The sequence below is a fragment of the Muscardinus avellanarius genome (assembly GCF_963383645.1).
Source record: "Muscardinus avellanarius genome assembly, chromosome: 11".
NCBI classification, from domain to species: domain Eukaryota; kingdom Metazoa; phylum Chordata; class Mammalia; order Rodentia; family Gliridae; genus Muscardinus; species Muscardinus avellanarius.
Genome location: NC_137797.1, coordinates 63,001,023 through 63,025,737, shown reverse-complemented (window position 1 = coordinate 63,025,737; position 24,715 = coordinate 63,001,023). Strand labels below are relative to the sequence as shown.

Here is a 24,715-nt window from a genome sequence, read left to right as displayed (position 1 = left end):
TTAGCTCCCTGCTCCTCACCTTACTCCCCTCTCCACCCTTGTCAGTCGCTGTGCCAGCCGGTCAGCTCTGGAGTTTTAGAATCAAAGGTCAACATGGAATAGAGAGGGTCTCTACCCCCTCATCCCCCCAGGGACTCTCCAGAAACAGCAACAATAAGAGAAGCACAGACTGCCCAGGTCAAGTCTTGGGCAGGGAGAGCCTGGGAGGAGGCATGTGACACATGCCTCAGCCTTTTCTGAGAAACAGCAGCGTGGGCATGTGCACACACACACAATCCCCATGACTCCAAAGTAAACACAAGAGGACAGGTGATGGGAGCAGAGAGGGCAGTTTAGACGGAGGAGCATTACATTTCCTCACTCCAGCTGGAGAGACCCCACAGGAGAAGGGAGTCCCAAAGGAGAGCAAGACCGACCCCACACCCTTCCAAAGATCCCCTCTTGTCCAAGGTGTCTTTCACAAGCAGCTTCCTTTGCTTTCTTCTGGCACTGGAAGAACAAGGTGAGAGGAGCTCGGGTTGGTGTGAACAGAGGCACCTTCCAAGGTCTTGGAGACTGCAGTCCCCCAGCCCCAAGATCAGCTGGGAAGGCCTAGCAGGTCTCTTCTTTCTATTTCCTGAAAGATGGGGTCCAGCCAAGGCCGGGTCAGCAGTCAGTGACCAGGCAGGGTGGGACTGGGGGTCACTTCCTGGAGGACAGGATCCTGTATTCTTCGGAAGATGGCTGGATAATTCTTTCCTCCATTGCGTAGAACTTTCTTTCCCTCCTCAGTTGAGGTGCCTAGATGTCCCACGATGGGGTCTTCACTCTGGGAGAAAGAAGGCTCCAGTAAGACCCTGCCAACTTTTCGGACTTCCCTGGCCCCTACACTCCCATTCCATCCTCCTTCCCCTGACCTGGGTTCAAAGAATATAAAACTACTACATCTTTACAGTTTCCCTTAGGTCCCCCGCTTACCAGTTCCTCCAGGGGCACACGCTCAAACAGGGGGTGCCCTTCAAAATGGGTGCACATCCAGTGGTGAAGCTCCAGCACATCGGTTATGGTATATACCAGCCCCTGCATAGGCAAAACCATTCTAGACAGGCTGCATTCGGCTAAGCAATGGACCAATGGGAGTGTTCATGCGAGAGCCTGAAAGCATTCCAATCAATTCCTAGTGCAGGGCCCCTGAGCAAGGAACATCCCCCTCCCCACTCACCCCAACTCTTAGCACATAGGCATATTCTGCCAGCAGCGTGGGACTGATGATTCGCCACTTATGCTTTGTCCGCTTGAAATGTGGGTCAGGGAAGAGGAAGAACATCTTTGCCAGCTGTGAGACAGATGGGCACCACTGGGGTTGTAATATCTGTTCTCCAGGCCTGGCCTGCCAACCAGCCTACTGTACCAGGTCCCCTCCCCACCTGGCCCTTGTAGAAGAAATTAGGAAGGTGCTTCATGGCATTACTACGGAGACACGCGATGTTCTGGAAGCCACCTCCAGGAGCTGCACGTAGGGCTCGAATCCGATCTTGTACATAGTCCGAGACCTTCACCCGGATCTCCAGACCCAGAATCAGCGTGTCTGGGAACAGCGGTGACAGTGCCACTGGACACAGAAACAGCAATGGGATCATCAACATCATTCGTGTGAGAAGTGGAAAAGAGGTCGATACAGGAAAGGAGACCTCAGTCTGAAATACTAAAGTCAGGAGTGGGGAAGAGATACCTATAAGGGTAGTTTTCTGCTGGAGATGAGGTGGAGAGATACAAAAACTATCACCGGGAGCCGGGCGTGGTGGCGCACGCTTGTAATCCCCGCGCTTGGGAGGCTGAGACAGGAGGATCACTCGGGTTTGAAGCCAGCCTCAGCTACTTAGTGAGGCTCTCAGCAACTTAGTGAGACCCTGTTTCCAAATAAAATATAAAAAAGGTCGAGTATAGCCTGGAGGTATAAAGCCTCTGGGTTCCACCCCTAGTACCATCAAAATCAAAACAAAAGAAAACAAAAACCTATTACCGGGACTAGAGTGAGAGGTCTGAGACTACAGGTACAATTTGTAATTGCTTTCAAGTTTTCACAGTGATGGTGCACACAGTTTTATTTAATCTTTGTATCACTCTGTTGTAGACTGTAAAGATGAGGAAACTAAGGGCCAGAAATACTCAAGATCATAAAGGTAATAAGTGGTAGAGCTGGAACCTGAACCAAGGTTTTTTCCAAGTACCATGTTCTTCCTTTCTGTCTGGCTGTTATCTGTATGGGAAGATCTAACATTAGGGAAGTGGCTTGGCACGCATGCCTGGGACAACACAGACAATACAAGAGGAGCCCAAAGACATGGGAGCAGCGCAGAAAGAATGTGTTCTGGTAAGGGGGGTGGGAGGGCAGGTGGTAAAACCCCTGAGAAAGACAGTTTGGGATCACTGGCCACAGTGGCTAACCTCTGACGCTTGTGCTGACCAGCTCACTGACCCAGCACGTGGCAGGTGAAATGGCTCACGCAGGGACTTGGGCCAGACAGGACAGTCCAGGTTCTAAGAGACATCTGAGGCAGCCCCCTCCCTTCTCCAGGGCAAAGGCCACAGACCCAGAGTAGAGGGAGGTGGAGGCTCTCCACATTGATGTCACTAGCGTCTGGTCTGAAGGGGAAAGGTCAACTGTGGCCCATGCCAAACCTGCTGAGGTGGTAGAACCAGGGTCAGAGTGATACCTAACAGGCCTCCGTAGCCACAGCCTATGTCTGCAAACTCCACTTGAGCCTGAGCTTGCTTTTCTTTCTTATCCTTTGGGTCATCGTGGCTCTGATTTTGAGTGAGCGGAGCGAAGAACTCTGGGTATAGCTCAGACCAGTCCATCTCCTCTGGCTTCACAGGGCTATTGGAAAGAAGACATGAGAAATATGAGAAGGTTGGCCATTCCATTTTGCAGAAGTGGTACTGCCTGTGAGACGGTGGGTGAGGGTGGAAGGTGGACGGAGGAGGGTTTCTCAAAAATTCTGTAGTAGTGGGCCCTGTGACCTCCAGGAGGCACAATGGAAGGCCCCCTGCCTTCCCGTGTGAATTACAAGCTCAGCATGAGGCCCACGACTGCTGCCTGTGGCCTGCTCATTTCCATTTCTGGGGACTGATATGAGACCCTGGCTGGGCAACTCTCTTTTCTGAGGCAGAAGTTCCCCTTTCCCTGGAGATTGACTGCCTAAGGCACCGGGATCTTTCTTTGTGTGCTCTGTGGGAAGAAGCTGGAGTAGGCAGTGGGCAGAACTGTGCATATGCTTGTCTTATTAAATCCAACAAACAGAACTGAAAGATGGAAACGACAACCTGCCTCTTCACTCTAGTTTCAGTAACAATTTCTTTCTCCCCTGATTTGGCACCGCTACTCAAAAGGAGGCTGGAACGTCACGCCCCCTCCCAACTGGCCAACTCCGCCCTCGGGCAAATCTCCCGGACCCACCCCGACTGACGTCGCCCGTCCCGCCCATCCCAGCCCTCCGAGTCCCGGCGCCGCAGCTCTCCGGGCGGCCGGGAGAGCCCGCCTTCCTTCCCCTCCGCCCGCCCCGCTCGCTCACTAGCGCAGCGTGTGGTCCGCCATGGGGTTGGAGTGGGCGCGTTGCCGGTAGTAACGCTTCTGAGGCTGCGGGGCCTCCGCCGCCTCAGCGATCGCGGTCTCGGCTCCCGCCATCCTGCCGAGCCCCGGGTTTCCACCGAACCCACGTGGAGGGGGCGGCCCGCGGCGCAAGATGATGACGCAACGGGCACGCTCTGAGGAGGTCCCGCCCCTTAAAGGACCAGACACGCTCAGCGGGGCTGGGCGCCGAGCGCCCCGAGGGCCGGGTGTGGGCGCCTGCTGCGCTCCCCAGACGCTGGCCCGCTGGCCTGGCCGACCCAGGCTCCAACCTCTTCTCTTAGCTTGCTTCTGCTCTCTGGTCCGGTTATCCTGTTGGTTGCAGGCGCCTGTGCACTCCACAGGTGAGAGAGTCGGGCCCGCCCCCTACAGTGAAGCATCCTTTCTCTTCCCTCGCCCCCGGGTTCGAGCCGTCGGCCCGGCTGGCCGTGTGGTCCTACGCGGTGCTTGTTGGCTGTGCTCTAGGGACCCGGGCGGGAGGGGCAGCTCCTCGTCCACCTCCAGGAAGTCCAGCTGGACGGAGGAGGGCTGACTCGGGAGGCGGGGCGGGTGCTGCGTGGACGCCGGCCCCGGGGCTGACCCGCCTGCAGCGAGCGGCGGCTCCATCTCCAGATGGCTACGTGCCCCCTGGATCCGGAATCGGAGCCCGAGTCGGTGTTCCCTCGCGAAGTCGGGCTCTTCGCCGACTCTTACTCGGAGAAGAGTCGGTTCTGCTTCTGTGGGCATGTGCTGAGCATCACCCAGAACTTCGGGTCCAGCCTGGGGGTGGCGGGCTGCGTGTGGGATTCGGTGAGAGAGGGGCAGCGCCGGGCAAGGGTCCCTGGGAGGTCCGGAACCCGGACCCCTCCTCTGCCATATGGAGCCGTCTCCACCGCGGGCGTGTTTCCTTTTTTCTCCCCTAGGCTCTGAGCCTGTGCAACTATTTCGAGAGTCAAAATGTGGATTTTCGAGGCAAGAAGGTGATCGAACTGGGCGCGGGGACGGGCATCGTGGGAATCCTGGCAGCGCTGCAGGGTGTGTGAGCTGGCATTTGGGGTTGCGGTTGGAGAGAGGGAGGTGGTGACGGAGTGTGTGGAGAAATTGCCACTTCGGGGATTCCTGGGAGAGCAGTGCTTTGGGCCCAGCTCAGTTCCTACATTTTACCCTCCATCTTCTGTGCCTTACAGTGCTAATTGGCTGTCTAAACATCCAAGATGGTTTGTGTATGATAGGAAATAAAAATCAGACAGACCTCGTAGAAGTTTTTTTTTTATTTTTATTTTTTATTTTTTGGTGGTACTGAGGATGGAACTCAGGGACCGTCTACCTCCTAGCTACATCCCCAGCCCTATTTTTATTTTATTTGGAAACAGGGTCTCACTAAGTTCCTGAGGCCCTCGCTAAATTGCTGAGGCTGTCAAAAACCTCTGAGCCTCCTGCCTCAGCCTCCCAAGTCCTGGGGTTACAAGCATGTGTCACCATGCCCAGCCTAAGTGGAGTCGTTTCTTTTTGTTGTCCATGATTTCATGGGGATGTTGTCACTTTACAATCCCCGCTGGTTTGGACATGATCTTCGGTCAAAATGTGCACATATGGCAAGAAAGAGAAAAAAAAATACATATATGGGGGTTTCTGAAGAGAAACAACCTGCAGGTATTAAACCTCACGAATGCTTTATGATTTTATAATGAGTATCTGTTAGGTCCCTTAGGCCTTTATTGCTAGGACAAACAAGCTTATGAGTTTTGGAGGGTTAGGGTATATCGGGGAGGGAGTAGGGATAGGATGCACACTTGGGAATGGAAAGGGTAAGGAAAAAATGCTTCCATTGTATCAGGAACCAGAAACTTTATAAAGAGTTTCTTATAATCCAAGGTGCAAACAAAACTCCACAATGAAAGCACGAATTTAAAAAACACTTACGAAGTCATGCAAACTAGTATGTCCTGTTGATAGGGACAAACTAGGTCACAGTAAGGGAAGTCTTCCTGGAATCAGGCATTCACTCAGCCAACATGTGCTCCAAGTCCCCTGTGTGCCAGAAAGCCCGCTCTGTGGATCCTGCAGTGAATAAGGATGCCCTCCCTGAGGGGCTTGTGGTCAAGCGGTGTCAGAGCTATGGTGAAGTGTGTGGAGCCCATACACATGCTCTGGCCACGTCTGCCTTGCCTCCCTGGAGCCCTGCAAGCTTTGTCAGGTGGGAAGATGAACAGAATCAGCACACAAGCCTCAGAAAGAACGAAGAGAACGTCAGCAGCAGTTCCCATGAAGAGGGTGGTGGAGGAGAGTCAGGTAGTCCTCCTAAAGGGGAGGACAGGCATGTATATGGAGGGGAGCTCCGGCCTTCCTCTTTTGCTCCCTATTTAGTGGCCAAGTCGGAAATCTGGCTGTTATCTCTCTTGCCCCTCTTTCACATCCCAGTAATCAGCCCTGCCCTTGCTCTGTGCCCTCAGCACTTTCCCAGCTGTCTGCTTCTCTTCCCACCGTGTTTGGTTCTGGACATTACCATTTCTTGTGCGGATTCCCACAACAGCCTTCACGCTTCCCCATAGGAAAGCTTGGCACGCCCAAGCTGGAGCCGGGGATCGTCCCTCACCAAACCTGTTCGTCCTCAGGCTTCCCCGTCCTGGTGAGTCAGACCACTCTCCACCAGTCCACCTGGACATCGCTGTGGACATGGCCCTGTTTCTCACCCTCATAGCATGATTCAAGTCCTATTAATATTTTTTGGTGGGTCTAGGGATGGAAACCAGGGCCATTCGACCTCCGAGGTATACCTCCTGCCCTATTTTTTATTATTTATTTTTGAAACAGTCTCACTGAGTTGCAAAGGGCCTCACTAAGAACTGCGATACTCTAGTCTCAGCCTCCCGAATGCTGGGATTACAAGTGTGGGCCACCATGCTCGGCTAAGTTCTATTAATTTTATCTCCCAAAAATGTCTTGAATTTTCTTAATGTTTTGCCATCTCTACTGATGGCCTCCCAGTCCAAGCCACTATGGTCACTTGTTTGGACTGTACAGTTAGTCAAACTGGTCTTCCTACTTTGACCCCTCTGCCCACACCACCTAGCAGTCAAATGACCTTTTTTTTTTTTTTTTTTTTTTTTTGGTGGTACTGGGGGTGGAACCCAGAGGCATTCTACCTCCGGGCTATCCTCCTAGACCTTTTTTGTATTTTGTTTGGAAACAGGGTCTCACTAAGTTGCTGAAAGCCTCACTAAGTAGCTGAGGCTGACTTCAAACCCGTACGATCCTCCTGTCTCAGCGTTCCAAGCGGGGATTACAAGCGTGCGCCACCACGCCCGGCTCAAATGACCTTTTCAAAACAAATATAATCATACCCCACTCCTACCCCAGTTTTTTCCAAGACATACCCCCAGTCCTATCTTTTTATTTATTTATTTATGAAACAGGGTCTCACTAAGTTGCAGAGGGACTCATTAAGTAGCTGAGGCTGGCCTCGAACCTGTGATCTTCCTGTCTCAGCCTCCCAAGTACGGGGATTACAGGGGTGTGCCACCATGCCCGGCTACCCCAAATCTTTCTTCTTCTTTTTATCCTCCTCCTCCTCCTCCTCCTTCTTTTTTTTTGCGGGTCTGGGGATGGAACCCAGGGGCACTCTACCTCCGAGCTACACCCCCTGCGCTATTTTTTATTCTTTATTTTGAAACCGGGTCTCACCGAGTTGCAGAGGGCCTCACTAAGTAGCTGAGGCTGTCTGCGAACTGCAATCCTCCAGTCTCAGCCTCCCAAATGCTGGGATTACAAGCTTGAGCCACCACGCCTGGCTTACCCCAAATCTTTCAGTGGCTTCTTCTTGCTTTCAATGTTGAACCAACACCTTTAGCCTGGCCTTCAGTGCTCTGCCTCCCTGTCTATACACTTTCTCTTTCCTTCATACTGAGACCTGAATCCAAGGCCTCCCACATGCCAGGTAAGTGCACTCTACCACTGAGCTATCCACAGCCTTTTTTTTTTTTTTTTTTGGTGGTACTAGGGATTGGACCCAGGAGCATTCTACTTCTGAGCAACACCCTCAGCCTCTTTTTACTTTTTATTTTGAAACAGGGTCTGTAAATTACTGCATGCTGCTCTGGAACCTGTGGTCCTCCTGTCCCAGCCTCCCAAGTACTGGGATTACAGATGTGCACCACACCTGGCTCCCTAGCTCCGTGTGCATGTGTGTGTTACTCAAGATTGAACCCAGGGGCATTCTACCTCTGAACTACACCCCTAGCCCTATTTTTACTCTTTATTTTGAAACAAGGTCTTAATAAATTGAGGAGGGCCTCAGTAAGTACTTGAGGCTGGCCGTGAACCCAGATCCTTCTGTCTCAGCCTCCCAAATACTGGGATTACAAGCGTGCGCCACCATGCCCAACTCTCAGCTGTTTTTATTTCATTTGGGTTAAGGTCAAAGTTGCCCAGGCTGTCCTTGAACCTGTAATCCTCCAGCCTCAGCCTCCTGAGTACCTGGGATTACAGGTATGTACAATTCCATACCTCTCTTCTTTCTGTCCTCTTTGTGCTGTCTGTTGCTCTTTTGTCAGTTTCATAAGCCTATTTGATATTCCCTCCATGGGGACCTTGCCCAGCTGTGCTTTCTGTCTGAAACCCTCCTGACGTCTGGCTAATGCATGCGTATTCTGCAATACTCAACTCATACGTTACTTTTGTGTGTGCGTGCGGTACTGAGGATTGAATCCAGAAGCATTCTACCTCTGAGCTACACACCCAGCTCTATTTTATTTTCTTTATTTTCTTTTTGTAGTACCAGGGATGGAACCCAGGGACTTTTCTACCTTCGGGCTGCACTCCAGACCTATTTTACATTTTATTTGGAAACAGGGTCTCACTAAGTTGCTGAGAGTCTCACTAAATAGCTGAGGCTGGCTTTGAACCTGTGTGATCCTTCTATCCCAGCCTCCTAAGTACTGGGACTACAAGTATGTGCCACCATGCCCGGCTCCCTATTTTATTTTTACTTTTTTTTTTTTTTTGCGGTTCTGGGGTGGAACCCCGGGGCTTACTACCCCTGGGTTACACTCCCAGATCTGTTTTCTATTTTATTTGGAAACAGGGTCTCACTAAGTTGCTGAGAGCCTCACTAAGTAGCTGAGGCTGGCTTCGAACCTGTGCGATCCTCCTGTCTCAGCCTCCTGAGTGTTGGGATTACAAGGGTGTGCCACCATGCCTGGCTTATTTTTACTTTGAAATACAGTCTCACTAGGTTGTTGAGAGTCTCACTACTTGCTGAGGCTGTCCTTGAACCTGTGATCCTCCTGTCTCAGCTTCCCAAATACTGGGATTACAAGTGTGCACTACCATACGTAGCTTCAGACCTCACTTTCTAGGGAAGGCTTCCTTGATAATCCCATCCCAGGCTGGTTTAGGCCTTCAGAGTACATTCCCAGCTATGCTGGCAGGTCTCAAATTTATCATTGACCTCCGGTGGGTCTTTTTTCTTTTTTTTTTTTCCTGTGGTACAGAGGATTGAACCCAGAGGCACTCTCCCTCTGAGCTACATCTCCAACCTGAGTTTATTTCTTATTTGGAAACAGGGTCTTGCTAGGTTGCTGAGAGCCTCTCTAAATTTCAGAGGCTGGCTTGGACCTGCAGTCCTCCCGTCTCAGCCTCCCAAGTACTGGGCTCATAGGTGTGCACTGCCACGCCCAGCCTCAGTGGGTCTTAAGTGCTGCCCAGCTGGCTGGCTGGTCACACTTCTCTTTTCTGCTTATTCTTCCACTCTCATCTGTTCCTTAGTTTCTTGCTCTTTGAACCTGTAAATGCCCCCTCTACTCTCCACCCTCAGCTGGTGACTTTGTTTCCTAGCTATGTTGCTTGTATTTGCTGGTTCACGTGCTCCTCCCACATCGACTCTCCTGTGTCTGTCCGGGCGCACTGCCTTCTGCCGTGTTATGTGGGTCAACACCCAGCGCCAGCTACAGTCCAGGTCTCCGCTCACCTCAGACCACACCAGCCCATGTAGGGCCCCATGCGTGTAACCCCCACGCTCGAGAGGCTGAGAAGGGTCACACGTTCAAAACCAGTCTCAGCAACCTACCAAGACCCTGTTTCAAAATAGAAAATAAAGAGGGCTAGGGATGTAGCTTGAAGGTAGAGTGCCCCTGGGTTCAATCCCCATTCCCAGGTAACAAACAAACAAGCAGGGAAAAAAAAAAAGCAGGACCTCAAACCTTCCCACCTGCTCACAGACACTGTTGTAGCAAAACCTCCCCTATCTATCTTTCTCTTTCTCTCTCTCTCTCTCTCTCTCTCTCTCTCTCTCTCTCTCTCTCTCCATACACATACACACTTCTCCTTTCTCAGAAAAAATCCCTGATCCTATGTCTCTGTCCAGTTTCCAAGCCATTTTTTTTCTTGGTGGTACTGGGGATGGAACCCTTCTACCTTCAGGCTACACTCCCAGACCTATTTTATATTTTATTTGGAAACAGGGTCTCTTAAGCCAGTGAGGCTGACTTTGAACCTGTGCAATTCTGTCTCTGCCTCCCAAGCGTGGGGATTACAAAGGTGTGCCACCACGCCGGGCGATTCCAAGCCATTTCTCATCCCTGTTATTTTTATTATTATATTTATATATGTCTCTCTCTCTCTCTCTCTCTCTCTCTATATATATATATATATATATATATATATATTTATTTATTGTGTGTGTGTGTGTGTGTGTGTGTGTGTGTGTGTGTGTGTGTGTTTTACTGGGAATTGAACCAAGGGGCATATCTGATCTACACTCTCAGCCCTATTTTTTTTTTCTTTATTTTGAAACAGTGTCTCATTAAGTTGCAGAAGGCCTCACTAAGTAGATGAGGCTGGCCACAAATCTGTGACCCTCCTGTCTCAGCCTCCAAAGTACTGGAATTACAAGTGTGTACCACCATGCTCGGCTTTTATTTGTTTGTTTGTTTGTTTGTTTGTTTGTTTATTCAGTGTTGTTGGAGATGGAACCCAGGGCGTTTTACCTCTGAGCTATACCTCCACACCTCCAGCTTTATTTGTGTGTGTGTGTGGGGGGGGTTATTGGGGATGGAATCCAGGAAGGCATTCTACCTCTGAGCTACATCTCTAGCTCTATTTAATTTTTTTAAATTTTGAAACAGGGTCTTGCTAGGTTCATGAGAGTCTCAGTACTTGCTGAGGCTGGCCTCAAACCTGCGAGATCCTCCTGTCTCAGCCTCCCAAGTACTGGGATTACAAGCATGCATCACCATGCCCTGCTTTGTTTTATATATTTTTTATTTTTATTATTTATTTATTTATTTATTTATTTATTTTTGTGGTACTGGGGCTGGAACTCAGGGACATTCTACCTCCAAGCTACACCCCCAGCCCTATTTATTTATTTATTTATTTATTTATTTATTTATTTATTGGTACTGGGGTTCCTGGAAACCCTTCTACCTCCGGGCTACACTCCCAGACCTATTTTATATATTTTTTACTTGGAAACAGGGTCTCTCTCTTTTTATTTTTTGGTGGTACTGGGCATGGAACCCAGAGGCTTTCTACCTTTGGGCTATACTCCCAGACCTTTTTTCTATTTTATTTGGAAACAGGGTCTCACTAAGTTGCTGAGAGCCTCACTAAGTAGCTGAGGCTGGCTTTGAACCCATGCGATCCTCCTGTCTCAGCCTCCCAAGCGCAGGGATTACAAGCGTGCGCCTCCACGCCTGGCTGGAAACAGGGTCTCTTAAACCAGCAAGGCTGGCTTCGAACCAGAGTGAACCTCCTGTCTCAACTTTCCAAGTGCGGGGATTAAGAGCGTGTGCCACCACGCCCGGCTATTTTTAAATTTTTATTTATTTATTTATTTTTTGCGGGTCTGGGGGTGGAACCCAAAGGCATTTGACCTCAGAGCTACACCCCATGCCCTATTTTTTATTCTTTATTTTGAAACAGGGTCTCACTAAGTTGCGGAGGGCCTCACTAAATAGCTGAGGCTGTCCAGGAACCATGATCCTCTGGTCTCAGCCTCCCGAATGCTGGGATTACAAGCGTGCGCCACCACGCCTGGCTTTTGTTTTTTAACTTTGAAATAAGATCTCATTGAATTGTGGAGGACCCTGGTAAATTGCCAAGGCTGGTTGGGAACCTTTAAGCCTCCTGCCTCAGTCTTCCAAGAACTGGGATTACAGGGACACACCACCACGCCTAGCTTGGCTCTACTGTAAGACAAAACTCTTCAAAAGTTTTAGTATCTACTGTCCCTAGTTCCTCTCCTATTCTCTTCCCAATGCATTCTTATCATGCTTTCCCTCCACATGCCTCCTTCGCCCCAGCGGCTCTGGCTAAGGCTGTGAACTTTACTTTTAATTCCGTGTTGTTAAACCTGGAAAGCAGTTATAAGCCCAACTCTGCAGCTTGCATCCCTCCTCCTCGGAACTCCCTTTGCTCTCTGGGCACCAGGCTCCTGCTTACTTCCCGGGGGTATTTTTCCATTCTCTTTTCTTGGTTCCTTTTCATATTCAGAGCTGAACATTTGAGAACCTGGAGCTCAGGAGTTGTCCTCTGACTCCTCTTTTCTCTCTGCACTTCCTCCTGAGCGGCCCTATCACTGTGTGTGTGCGCGCGCACATGCGCGCGGCACTGGGGATTGAACCCAGAGGCATTCTACGTCCGAGCTCAACCCCCAGCCTGATTCAGAGTGCTTTTCTTAAAACATAAGTCTTCAGTACATGCAATTCTTCCATAGCTTTCCATATCACATGAAGTAAAAACTAAGTTTCTTATATTTTCATATTTTCCTTAAAAGGCCTTGATTTTTTTTTATTTGGTGGTACTGAGATTGAACCCAGGGGTGTTCTACCTCTGAGCTACCATCCCACCCCTTTTATTTTTAAATAATTTATTATTAATTATTATTATTATTATTTATTATTTTGGTGGTACTGGGGATGGAACCCAGGGGATTTCTACCTCCGGGCTACACCAAAATAGTGGGATTACAGGTGTGTGCTACCATGGCTGGTCAAAAGGCCTTGATTGCAGGTCTGTTTCTACTATTATCTGCCTCCCTCCTCCTCTCACTGCTGGCTTTCTGCTGTTCCCCACCCCTGCCAGGCGCAGTCCCTCAAGGTTTCTGTGTTTGCTGGTCTGTTGTGTGGTAGACTTTAACCTTTAGACACCATCTGCTCCATCACTGCCTTTAGGTCTTGGCCCAAACATAAACATAATTTGTCAGTGAGGTTTTCCCAAATCATCCAGTTTAGAATTGCATTCCCTGCCCCGATCCTCAAGCAGCTCGTAGCCCCATTCCCTGCTTGGGGCTTTGCCACAGCACTTCCTACCACTTGATGTTCACTGTGTTTAATTTCATTTATTTTGTCTATTGTCATCTGTTTCTTGCCACGAGACCGTAGCCCCATGGGGTGGGGATCGCTGCTGTACTTGGGTTATAGGCACATGATAAACATGAATGAGTGAACGATCAGCACTTCCTGCTTCTCTTTAAAGCCCATCACGATTATGATTGAATAGTTACGTTTGCAGTGCCTAGGGTGCTGGTTCCTACCTCTAGAGTAAAACCCAGGGAAGGCACAGTTTTCCTGTGCTCACCACCACTTCCCTAGCACTCAGAAAGTGCTCACACATGTATTTGGGGCATGAATGAAGCTTTCTGAAATGCTAGTCAGGTCCTCTTCAGCTTTGCTTTTCCTCTTAAAACGTATAGCCCTCATTATGAAACCCGAATTCCCTTAGCATGTCAAACAGCTCTCATCTCATGTCTGGACACTTCTCTCCCATTTTCGCCTCTTCTAAGATACAGCCTTCCTTGAAAATGGCATGCCCTTCCCCTGCCAGGCCTTATGTACTCACTAGTCTCTTGGAAATCTACGCCTCACTAACTCCTGTTTGCCCTTTTGGGCTCAGCTGAGGTCATGTCTTCTGGGAAACTTTCCAGACCCCCGAAGGTGGTCGGTGTCTCTGGGGGCGGGTGCATAGCCCATCCCCTGCTTAGCCCTGGACAGGCTTCTGCTGACATCTGATAGTTGTGTGTTGGGCAAAGAGGTTGAAGATTAGCTCAGAGAGAATGTTGATGTTGTAGAATGTAGAGTAGCGAGCAGGTGAGGTGGACGTTAGGGCAACTAAGCCACAGTGAACTTCGGGCCGTGGACATTGTCCTCTGGGTCTTGAGGCCTCTGACCTTCCAGGCAGGAGCCAAGAGCCCTGGGTTGGTCCCTCTGACTTGCATTTTTCCTCCTTGCTCTCTCTCAGGGGGGGATGTTACCATCACTGACCTGCCTCCAGCCCTAGAGCAGATCCAGGGCAACGTCCAGGCTAACGTGCCAACTGGAGGACGGGCCCAGGTCCGAGCCTTGTCCTGGGGGATTGACCAGCATGTCTTCCCTGGAGATTATGACCTGGTGCTGGGGGCAGATATCGTGTACCTGGAGCCCACCTTCCCACTGCTGCTGGGGACCCTCCGACACCTGTGCGGGCCCCAGGGCACCATCTATCTGGCTTCCAAGATGAGAGAGGAACATGGCACGGAGAGCTTCTTTCAGCACCTCCTGCCCCAGCACTTCCAACTGGAGCTGGCCCAGCGGGATGAGGATGAGAATGTCAACATCTATAAGGCCAGGCACAGGGAACCAAGACCTGCTCGACGTCACCCCTTCTGTTCTCAGCTTCTTGTCCCAGTGAAGGGACTGCATGTCTCCACAACCATATCTTCTGAGCCGTAAACATTAGGACCAAAAGGATGGATTTACCTGGCCTCCCCCTCACCCCACTTTTGTTTTTTGGTACTAGAGATTGAACCCAGGAGCATTCTACCTCCAAGCTATTCCCAAAACCTTTTTTATTTTTCTAATTTGAGGGAGGGTCTTGCTACGTCCTGCTTGCTGGCCTCAAACCTGTGATCCTCTTGTCTCAGACTCCTAAGTACTGGGATTACAGGCGCGCACCACCATGCTCAGCTTCCTTTTGCTTCTTTTTTCCCTGAGATGTGCTTAGGCAGATCTAGGAAGATGCCTGCTTACCAAAGATCTAGAGCTTTAGAAGCACTGGCTTTTAAAGCACAAAGGAGATTTCCAGGTCTTGTTTTCAAAGAAGGAGGATGGCAGGGTGTCCATATTTCTAGGGATAAGGAAGGTAAATGGGATGTGAGAGTGGTAGCTGCAAAGAGACTGTCACTGATGACTTCCAGTCCCCTGGTTGTTTATACAGACATTTAAAAAAAATCTATGGAGTTTTTTGTTATTATACTAGGGGTTGAACTCAGGTGTGCTCTACCACTGAGCTACATTCCTAGCCCTTTTATTTTGAGACAGGGTCTCATAAAGTTGCTGAGGCTGGCCTCAAACTTGTAGTTCTCCCGATCTGCTCAGCCTCCCCACAGGCATGTGCTAATGGCCCAGTTTTTGTTGGAAAAAACAATTTTTTTTTTGCAGTACTGGGGATAGAATCCAAGGGAATTCTATCTCCAAGCTATATCTCCAGGCTTATTTTTATTTTTTATTTTAAAACGGTCTCACTGAGTTGCAAATGTCCTCACTGAGTAGCTGAGGCTGTGGGAAAAACCACGATCTTCCTATCTCAGCCTCTCAAATGCTGGGGTTACAAGTGAGCGCCACCACACCTGGCTATCTGTCGAAAATTTTAAAAGGAAAAAATGAGCATTAATGATGTTTCAATCACTGCTGTGACCCAAAATGCCTGACGACCACATCTTAGAGGAAGAAATATTTATTTGCTCACCGTTCTGGGGATTTCAAAGGTTTCAGTCCATGTCGGGCCCAATCACATTCTTGGAGCTCAGGACATGGCTGAGGAGGTAGAGAGAGAGACAGAGAGAGAGAGACGGAGAGAGAGAGATGGAGAGAGAGGGAGGGAGGGAGAGAGGAGGAGGAGGAGGACAAGGAAGACAAGAGGGGCAAATATACAGTGCCCAAAGTCCCACCCCTAGTGACCACCTCTAGCCACACCCCACCTGCATAAGCTACCACTCAATAAATCAAAATTATTAATTCACCAATGGATTCATCCACTGATGAGATTAGAACCCTCATCATTCAATTATTTCACATCTGAGCTTTTTTTTTTTTTTTGTACTGGGGATTAAACTCAGAGGTGTTCTACCTCAGAGCTATACCCTTAGCCCTTTTTAAATTTTGAAACAGGGTCTCACTGGGTTGTTGAGGGTCTCACTAAGTTGCTGAGGCTGGCCTTAAACTTGGACTACAGCCATGTACCACCATGCTCCCATTACCTCTGAATATTTTCCAATCAAATTCTGAGCATTTCCAGGGTGCCATGGCAAACTCTTCTGCATCCAAAGAACTCAGCTTTTGCCAGGGAGTTGAGAAGGAACACACTTCAGACCACGTGTTTCTTGCTTGTACAGATAAGAATATGGTAGGATTGTGGCTCTAACTGGTCATGTCCTCTTAGCCCTGAAGCTGGGGATTAGCAGTAGAGCTGTCCTTTGGGCTGTAGCTTTTTTTTTATCCTTTTTAGACCTGGAGTCTGAGTCTCAGGACATCATGCTGTGCAGAACCCTGGACTAAGTCCCAGGTTCTTCTCTTTTTCTTCCGACGCTCACAAGTCCTTCCTGATGTGTTCCTTCAAGGAAGGACTCACAGGTCCTTCCTTGGCTCTTCACACTGTGGCCTCTCTGGTTTGCGGTCTCTTTACTTACGCCCTAGGCCCATAGTCATTTCCTCTGGACCTCTGCCATCATTCTCTTGCCTTCAAGCTGTTCTGCAATCTCTTGTGGTCTTCCCACATCAGCTCTGATGAGCTTCTACTGCCTACAGAAGCATGGTCCCCGGCTTGGTACTCCATGTAATCCCCAATCTAACCCCATGCAGTCCCACATCATCTTTCTACCTATTTCTCTAATTCTTTCTTGTATGTATTGGATCCCTGGCCAAATTACCAAAGGTCAGCTCTTTCTTTCTGACTTCTTCCATTCTTCACGATGATGTCCTGCCTGGAAGGGCTATTGCTACCTGACAGAAACCTTCCTTTCTCTTTGCGTCTTTTTCTGAGACTTCTGTCTGAATATGACCCTCCTCCAGCCTTTAACTGTCCATCTTACAGGACCTCACCATGCCCAGGGTGGATATTTGAGCCTTATTTTCTCACCGTTAGATTTTCTTGGGGTAGGGGAAGTGTGGGTCTGTGATTTATTCACCTCCAATCCCCTGAAGCCTAGCACAGTTTCCAGTACATGGAGGTCCAGAATATTTAACAGTTACTCGGTTTGTGGAAGGGACTCTACTATCTTCATGCATGACCTTGGGCAATTTTCTGAACCCATCTGTCTACCTCAGGAAGTTTGTCCCGAGTCATAAATGGATAATGAATATAAACGTGCGTTGGAAATAAAAAACAAAGTGTTACCACACGTCTTGTTATTTTGTGATAACGTTCTATCTTTTAAAAAAATTATTTTACGGGGTGGGAGCGGGGAGGTAATTCTCCTGAGCCACCTTTCAATAACCCGACAGTGGAGGCGCCCGCGTCCTCCCGCGGCCGGCAGGGGGCGCCGCTCGGCTGCGCGCGCGGGAGCGTTTTGGCCCCTGCGCTCGCCGTAGCCCGCGCGTCCTGCGGCGGCGTGTGCCGGGCCCTGGCCATGGCGCTGCTGAGGTCTCTGCGGCTCTGCGTGCTCTCGGGGACCCGGAGCTGCCCGGTGAGGACTGCTGGCCCCTGCCCTCTCCCCCTCCAGGCGGCGCCCCCTCTGCCGCCGTCACCCCAGCCCTGGCGCGTGTTCCACGCTGGGCCCTGCTCGGCCTCCTCGGCCTCCAGAAAGGAGCTCCTGATGAAGCTTCGGCGGAAAACAGGCTACACCTTTGTGAACTGCAAGAAAGCCCTGGAGACGTGTGACGGGGATCTTAGACAGGTGCGGAGGGGACGCAGGCCGATTCGGGCGACGGGAGGCCACGCGGGGGAGCCTGGAAATCAGACCAGCCGCCCGGGGCCCGTGAGGGCAGAACCGGAGATGGGAGTCTGGCATAAACTACTTCAGCCTTTGACTTTGGCTTATTTGGAAGCATTTAATTTAGGATTCTAGGGTTCACAAGCCCTATTCCATTCAAGACTAATCTGGTGTTATCCGCAGCGTGGAGCTGAAAGGGATGTTTGAACTTTGGAGTTAGATCCATCAGGACTCAAATTATGGCACCCTCGCAGTAACATTTTGACTTTGGACATTTTAATTTATCTCTCATAAGCGTATTATTCCTGTCTGTGTAATGACGACACTACCATCTGTTCCGTACGGTTTTGGTGAAGATTAAACTCACAATGCCTAGTGTTTAGCATTTAGTGATAGACTGCCAGTAAATTAGAAATTACTTTAGTTTTTGTTATAGAATTTAGGAGAAGCAAAAAGAATAAGGGATCTTGAACATATTTTAGAGTCCTATTCAGTTCTAAATTCTTTGACTTTGTCTTCTACTCTTTGTCTTTCCAATTTGTAGGCAGAGATCTGGTTGCACAAGCAGGCCCAGAAAGAGGGCTGGAGCAAAGCTGCTAAGCTCCAGGGTAGGAAGACTAAAGAAGGCCTGATTGGGCTGCTGCAGGAAGGAAACACGGCTGTATTAGTAGAGGTGAGTTGGGAATTCCACGAATCAGAAACAGCTGTCGTTTGAGTAAGATTTGTGGTAGACTCTTGGTATTCTTAAAGAAGTATGCTTGAGAACCAAAACAAGTAATGGAAAGGAGTTAAGCTTGAGGGATGTCAGTTATTAGCTAGGGATTCCTTTCAGTATAGAAATGCACAGGTGTATTGATGAGAAAATAGCCTAGCAGTCTATAATATTACTCCTTTTTTTTTTTTTCCTTTGGTGGTAATGGGGGTTGAACCCAGGACATTTTCCTTTTGAGCTACACCCCCAGCCCTATTTTATTTTTTATTATGAAATAGGGTCTTGCTAAGTTTTTTTTCTTCCCCCCACTGGGGATGGAACCCAGGGACATTCTACTTCTGACCTATTCCCCGCCCCCAGCCCTATTTTTTATTCTTTATTTTGAAACAGGGTCTCACTAAGTTGCAGAGGGCCTCAAATTGAGAGCCTCCTGTCGCAGCCTCCCAAATGCTGGGATTACAAGCATGCACCACCACGCCGGGCTCAAAAACTAGATTTTAACGCTAGTAATTATATTAATTAGTTGATGGATAGAGAGTAGCTGTTTCAGAGGAGGCTTGAGGTCTTAATTGGTGAAGAAACAGATGTGAATTTGTTTAGAGTAAGAGAAGGAAATAAGATGATAGCAAAAGTGGTTGAGAGTGGAGGAGGCTGGAGAAATGAGGTGTTTACTGTGCGGGCCGCAGGCACAGTGGGGAACTTGCTGTGAGTTCTTTAGGACTTTATGTTGTCCCCTTTGGATGTGCGTGCTGTTGCTAACTCATCGGCACGGCAGGAATCACTTCACTTAGTTTCTGGCCTCAAGTGAGAGAGGGACTGTGGCTTTGAAATTCTGGAGTCTACAGCTTGTTCTGTCAGTATCTTGTTTTTTCTCTCCAAACCTTAAACCTCAAAGTCCTTTTGGAAACAATCAGTAAATAACTAATGTAGCAATGTCAATTTATCTCTACAGGTAAACTGTGAGACAGATTTTGTTTCCAGAAATTTAAAATTTCAAGAGTTGGTCCAACAAGTAGCCCTGGGAACCATGTTGCACTGCCAGAGCCTAAAGGATCAACTCTCCACGTATAGTAAAGTGAGTCTTTGCTGTTTATGTTGTTGTTACTGTTTTGTTTTTGTTTTTTGGTGCTGAGGGCAGAACCCAGGGCCTTATGTATGTTAAATGCATGCTTTATGATTGAGTTATACCCCCAACCCCTGCTATTTTTTGTTTGTTTGTTAGAAACACTCCCATCTCACTCTCTTTCTACCTATGAACTATACACTCCCAGCCCTTTTTATTTTGAAACAAGGTCTCATTAGGTTGGTGTGTGTGTGTGTGTGTGTGTGTGTGTGTGTGTTTCTATTTCTTATACAGACATTGGTATAACATGTATCTATAGTCTTTTTGTGTGTGTGTGGTACTGGGGATCCAGAGACATTCTACCTCTGAGCTACACCCCCCTGCTATATATATATATATATATATTTTTTTTTTTTTTTTTTTTTTTTTTTTTTGAAACAGGGTCTCACTGAGTTACTAAGTTCCTTGCTAAGTAGCTGAGGCTGGCCATAAACCTATAATCCTCCCGTCTCAGTTTCCTGAATGCTGGGATTGCAGAGCATGCACCACCACGTCCAGCACATACAGTCTTAATTTGTTTTATTCAATTAATGTATCCTGGATATACTTTATAACAACTCATAGAGATCTTCCTTTTTCTTTTTTTCAACTGCATAGTATTCTGTTGTGTGGATGTGCCATGAATTACTTAGCCAGTCTTCTCTGTGCTTGGGAAGTTAGGCTGTTTGCAGAATTATTTTTTATTTATTTTGTGGTACTAGGGATTGAACCCAGGGGCATTCTACCTCAGGCTACACCTCCAGCTCTATTTTATTTTTATTTTGAATAGAGTTTCACTAGGTTGATGAGAATATTACTACTTGCTGAAGCAGTCCTCAAACCTGTGATCTTCCTGTCTCAGCCTCTTAAGTATTGGGATTATAGGTGTGCGCCACCATGCCCAGCTTGTTTGCAATTTTTTTTTTTTTGTTTGTGTGGTACAGGGGATTGTACCCAGGGGTGTTCTACCTCCAAACTATACCCCTGGCCTTATTTTATTTTTATTTTGAAACAAGATCTTGCTTTTTTTTTTTTTAATTTTGAAGTAAGGTCTTGCTAGGTTGATGAAAATCTCACTAGTTGCTGAGACTGTCCTCAAACCTGCAATCCTCCAGTCTTAGCCTCCCCAGTACTGGGATTATAAGTGTGCCACCACACCTGGCTTGTTTGCAAAATTTTGCTATTAGAAATAAGTGCTAAAGCTGGGCATTGTTGCCCACAGCTATAATCCCAGTGCTTGGGAGGCTGAGACAGGAGCACCAAAGTTTCGAGACCATCCTCAGCGATAGCAAGATTCTCAGCAACCTAGTAAAACTGTGTTTCGAAAGAAAATATAAAAAGGGCTAGGAGTGTAGTTCGGAGGTAGAATGTCCTTGGGTTCAGTCTCCAGTAACCCCCCCCCCCACCACCACATATACACACACAAAAGAAAAGAAATAACTGCTCAATGAATAATGTACATTTTGTACTTTTGTGTCATTGGAAGTGTGTCATCGAATCCCTAGAAGCATAGCTGGGCATGGTGGCTCACACTTTGTAATCCCAGTACTTGGGAGGCTGAGACAGGAGGATCACAGGTTCAAGGAGAGCCTCAACAATTTAGTGAGGCCTCAGCAAGGTAAGGAGGTCTTGTTCCAAAATAAAAATTAAAATATGCTGGGGTTGTAGCTCAGAGGTAGAAACCTCTTTAACCCTCAATACCCCCAGGATAAGAGAGAGAGAGAGAGAGAGAGAGAGAGAGAGAGAGAGAGAGAGAGAGAGAGAGAGAATGTATGTATATGTGTATATATAGCTGTGTAGATACTGTCTAATTTCTCTCTGCTGGATTTGTACCATTTTGCATTCCTACCCACAATCTGTAAATCCTAGCTTTAACATTTTGTGGTTGTATGAAACTATTATTTTGGATTCTAGAAAATTACATTTTAAGAAATTAGGCTAGAGGATGAGAGTAAAATGGAATTGGGAGTGGAATACTAGTAGAATATAATAATTTATAAAACACAGAACTGTAAGCGGGGTGTGGTGGGACATGTTTGTAGTCCCAGTACTTGCAAGGCTGACACAGGAGGATTGCAGATTCACAGCCAGACTCAGCAACTTAGCAAGACCTTGTTTCTAAGTAACAAGTAAAATTGGGCTGGGGTATAACTCAGAGATACAGTGCTCCTGGGTTCAATCCCCAGTACCAGTACACACACAAAAGAAGTAAAAATGTCACCAATTTAAAATCCTTGGCTTAATGAAAATATCATCTGTTTATATTTAGTTGTTTTAACCGTTTTCTTAGAAACAGACTATTTTAGGAGCCAGGTGTGGTGGTGCACGCTTGTAATCCCAGTACTTGGGAGGCTGAGATAGAAGGATCACAGGTCGTAGCCAGCTTCAGCATCTTAGTGAAGCCCTCCACAACTTAGTGAGACCGTTTCATGGAGGTAGAATGCCCCTGGGTTCAATCCCCAGTACCCAAAACAAAAACAAAACCCCCAAAACATGCTGTTTTTGCCTGGTCTCTTGATAATTTCAGTATTGCAGAACTGGTTTGTTTTTGTTCCCTTGCACACTAGGGCTTCCTGACTTCCTCTGAGCTTTCTGGACTTCCCTCTGCGCCGAACAAAGAAGGCTCTCTCAAGGATCAGTTGGCCTTAGCAATTGGTAAGTATTTATAAGGATTCTGGAAGCTGGAAATGGAGGACTGAATCTCTTGCTATCTGTGATGTTCCTCCAAATCTAGAGGAAGAAATGGGAGCCGGGCGTGGTGGCGCACGCTTGTAATCCCAGCATTCGGGAGGCTGAGACTGGAGGATCGCAGTTCATGAACAGCCTCAGCTACTTAGTGAGGCCCTCTGCACCTCAGTGAGACCCTGTTTCAAAATAAAGAATAAAAAATAGGGCTGTAAGCTCATGTGCCTACAAGGGCCATGTGACATGAACTGGAGAAATGGATTGTGTTAGGTCTTGGGGAACAGTAGGCATCTTGAAGCATTCTTCCTTTGCTAAAGGGCCCCTGTCACCAGGCGTTAATCAGGTGTTGGGGGTAAATGGAGTTCCAATGTCATTAGAATGTCTAAATTCTTATTTATTTATTTATTTATTTATTTATTTATTTATTTATTTATTTATTTATGGTGGTACTGGGGTTCCTGGAAACCCTTCTACCTCCAGGCTACACTCCCAGACCTATTTTCTTATATGTTTTTATTTGGAAACAGGGTCTCTTAAGCCAGCGCAGCTGGCTTCGAACCTACGCGATCCTCCTGTCTCAGCCTCCTAAGTACTGGGATTACAACCATGCACCACCATGGCTGACTTAATTTTTTCTTTATACACAGATCTGGGAAAACTTAGGGTTATCATTTTTAGGAATTTGGATCTCTTCAAAGAATCTGGTCCTGAATTTGTGAAGGCACATTGTTTTAGAGCCTGCTGGTTGTGGGAGCTGCATCTGGGTGGCTGTGCTGAGACTGCTGGGGTTTTGCTGTCTACTTGTCCTTGATGGTGGGGGGAAGCTGGGGCTGGACTGCTGGAATTACTGCTCACCTGAAGGTTCCAGTCAAGGCATCAATTCTGTTTTTATCAGTGCACCTTAGAGTATTTAAGATATTTCAGTGAGTCATGGGTGAGAGAATAGCAGAAATGGAGCTTATTAAGAAATTTTGGAAGGACTGGGTAGGGTGTTTCTTCCTTGTCAGTTTCTGGGAATGAACTATTGGGTAAGTAGATGTTTTGAGCTATTTTAAAACTTGCTTTGGTTTCTGGATTCTTCCTTGTCATAACTCTTAGCTATAACTGTGATTAGTTGAGACTTTCATTTATCCTCCTGCCCCTTGCGACTTTTTGGTTTATTTGGACTTCTGTTAGAATGGCATCCCCAGAGAAAGGAGAAAACTGATTTTTTTTTTTTTTTTTTTGCACAGGGGCATTCTACCTATAAGTTATATCCCTATCCCTTTTTATTTTCTAGTTTTGAAACTGGGTCTCACTACATTGCTGAGGCTGAGGCTGGCCTTAAACCTGCAACCCTCCTTTCTCACCCTCCCAAATACTGGGATTATGGGCATGCACTACCACACTTAGCTGTTTTTGGTTCCTATAAACAACTTTAAGCTGGGCATGGTGGCGTATACATGTAATCTCAGTACTTGGGAGGCTAAGACAGGAGGATCTCAGATCGAGTACAGCCTTAGCTAGTAGCAAGACTTAAAAATTAACAAATAATGCCGGAGCCGGGCGTGGTAGTGCACCCTTGTAATCCTAGCACTTGGGAGGCTGAGACAGGAGGATCTCACAAGTTCAAAGCCAGCCTCGGCTACTTAGTGAGGCTCTCAGCAACTTAGTGAGACCCTATTTCCAAATAAAATATAAAATAGGTCTGGGAGTGTAGCCCGGAGGTAGAAGGCCCCTGGGTTCCATCCTCAGCACCACCAATAAATACATACATTACACATACATAATACATACATAATACATACTGGCACATAGTTTATGTTTCTTTAAAGTACTCTCTACTCCCTCCAGCCCGCCTCCTTCCCTCTTTAAACAAACTGAAAATGCTATCTCCATCTTACTGCACTTCTGGTGTCCCTGCAGAGACCATCTTCCAGACATGACCTCTTCCCTGCATAGGTCGGTATGGCCATAGGCACAATATTCTTGTGATGTGTTGCTTTTTGCTTTTGCCTTTTTTAGGGAAGCTGGGAGAAAACATGACTCTTACGCGAGCAGCGTGGGTGAAGGTGCCATCGGGGTTCTACGTTGGCTCATACGTCCACGGAGCAATGAACGGTCCCTCGCTGCACAACCTGGTGCTGGGGAAGTATGCGGCCCTGGTGATCTGCGAGACGTCTGCGCAGCAGGCAGACCTCGCCGACCTCGGCCGCCGCCTTGGGCAGCACGTGGTGGGCATGTCCCCCCTCTCTGTGGGCTCCCTGGATGATGAGCCTGGCGGAGAGGCGGAGACCAAGATGCTGTCCCAGCCTTACTTGCTAGACCCCTCCATCACATTGGGGCAGTATGTGCAGCCCCAGGGCGTGTCTGTAGTAGACTTTGTGCGGTTTGAATGTGGGGAAGAAGAGGCAGCAGAGGGTGAATAGGCTTCAGAGACTTTGACCCGAAAAAATTGCTTTGTAGCTATGGACATCATTTCAAAAAGAAGTCTTTTTCTAAGCCTCTTCAGACCCAGAATTTGTTTTTCAATTAAATTTATAATGAAGCTATATATATTACATGGATAATGTTATTAAATAAATAAAATATGAAAGAGTTTTGTTCTTGTTTGTTGCTAGTTAGCTAATAGTGGGTTTAGCTTTTTATTTATTTTTGGTGCTGGGAATTGAACCCAGGGACATTCTACCTTTGAGCTATACCCCTAGCTGTATTTTATTTATTTATCTTTGTGGTACTGAG

General features: G+C 47.8%; 3 protein-coding genes across 3 annotated transcripts; 2 read left to right on the top strand and 1 right to left on the bottom strand.

Moving 5' to 3' along the window:
• Positions 1–652: 652 nt before the first annotated feature.
• On the bottom strand, positions 653–3,696 carry METTL1 (methyltransferase 1, tRNA methylguanosine; the record flags this gene model as incomplete). Its single annotated transcript, XM_080706053.1, has 6 exons — positions 3,555–3,696; positions 2,697–2,860; positions 1,407–1,591; positions 1,202–1,315; positions 958–1,059; positions 653–808 (listed from the first exon to the last, which is right to left on the bottom strand). Exons 1-6 carry the CDS (start codon positions 3,665–3,667, stop codon positions 653–655), a joined length of 834 nt encoding a protein of 277 aa, XP_080562179.1. The 5' UTR covers positions 3,668–3,696.
• Positions 3,697–4,222: 526 nt separating this feature from the next.
• EEF1AKMT3 (EEF1A lysine methyltransferase 3) lies at positions 4,223–14,298 on the top strand (the record flags this gene model as incomplete). The annotated part of the gene is made up of 3 exons (XM_080704839.1): positions 4,223–4,399; positions 4,513–4,624; positions 13,829–14,298. The coding sequence occupies 3 exons, from the start codon at positions 4,223–4,225 to the stop codon at positions 14,296–14,298; spliced, it is 759 nt and encodes a 252-aa protein (XP_080560965.1).
• A 2,894-nt stretch (positions 14,299–17,192) lies between these two features.
• Positions 17,193–24,402, top strand: TSFM (Ts translation elongation factor, mitochondrial; the record flags this gene model as incomplete). The annotated part of the gene is made up of 5 exons (XM_080705652.1): positions 17,193–17,459; positions 18,040–18,168; positions 19,160–19,282; positions 21,877–21,964; positions 23,999–24,402. 5 exons carry the CDS (start codon positions 17,193–17,195, stop codon positions 24,400–24,402), a joined length of 1,011 nt encoding a protein of 336 aa, XP_080561778.1.
• Positions 24,403–24,715: the final 313 nt, after the last annotated feature.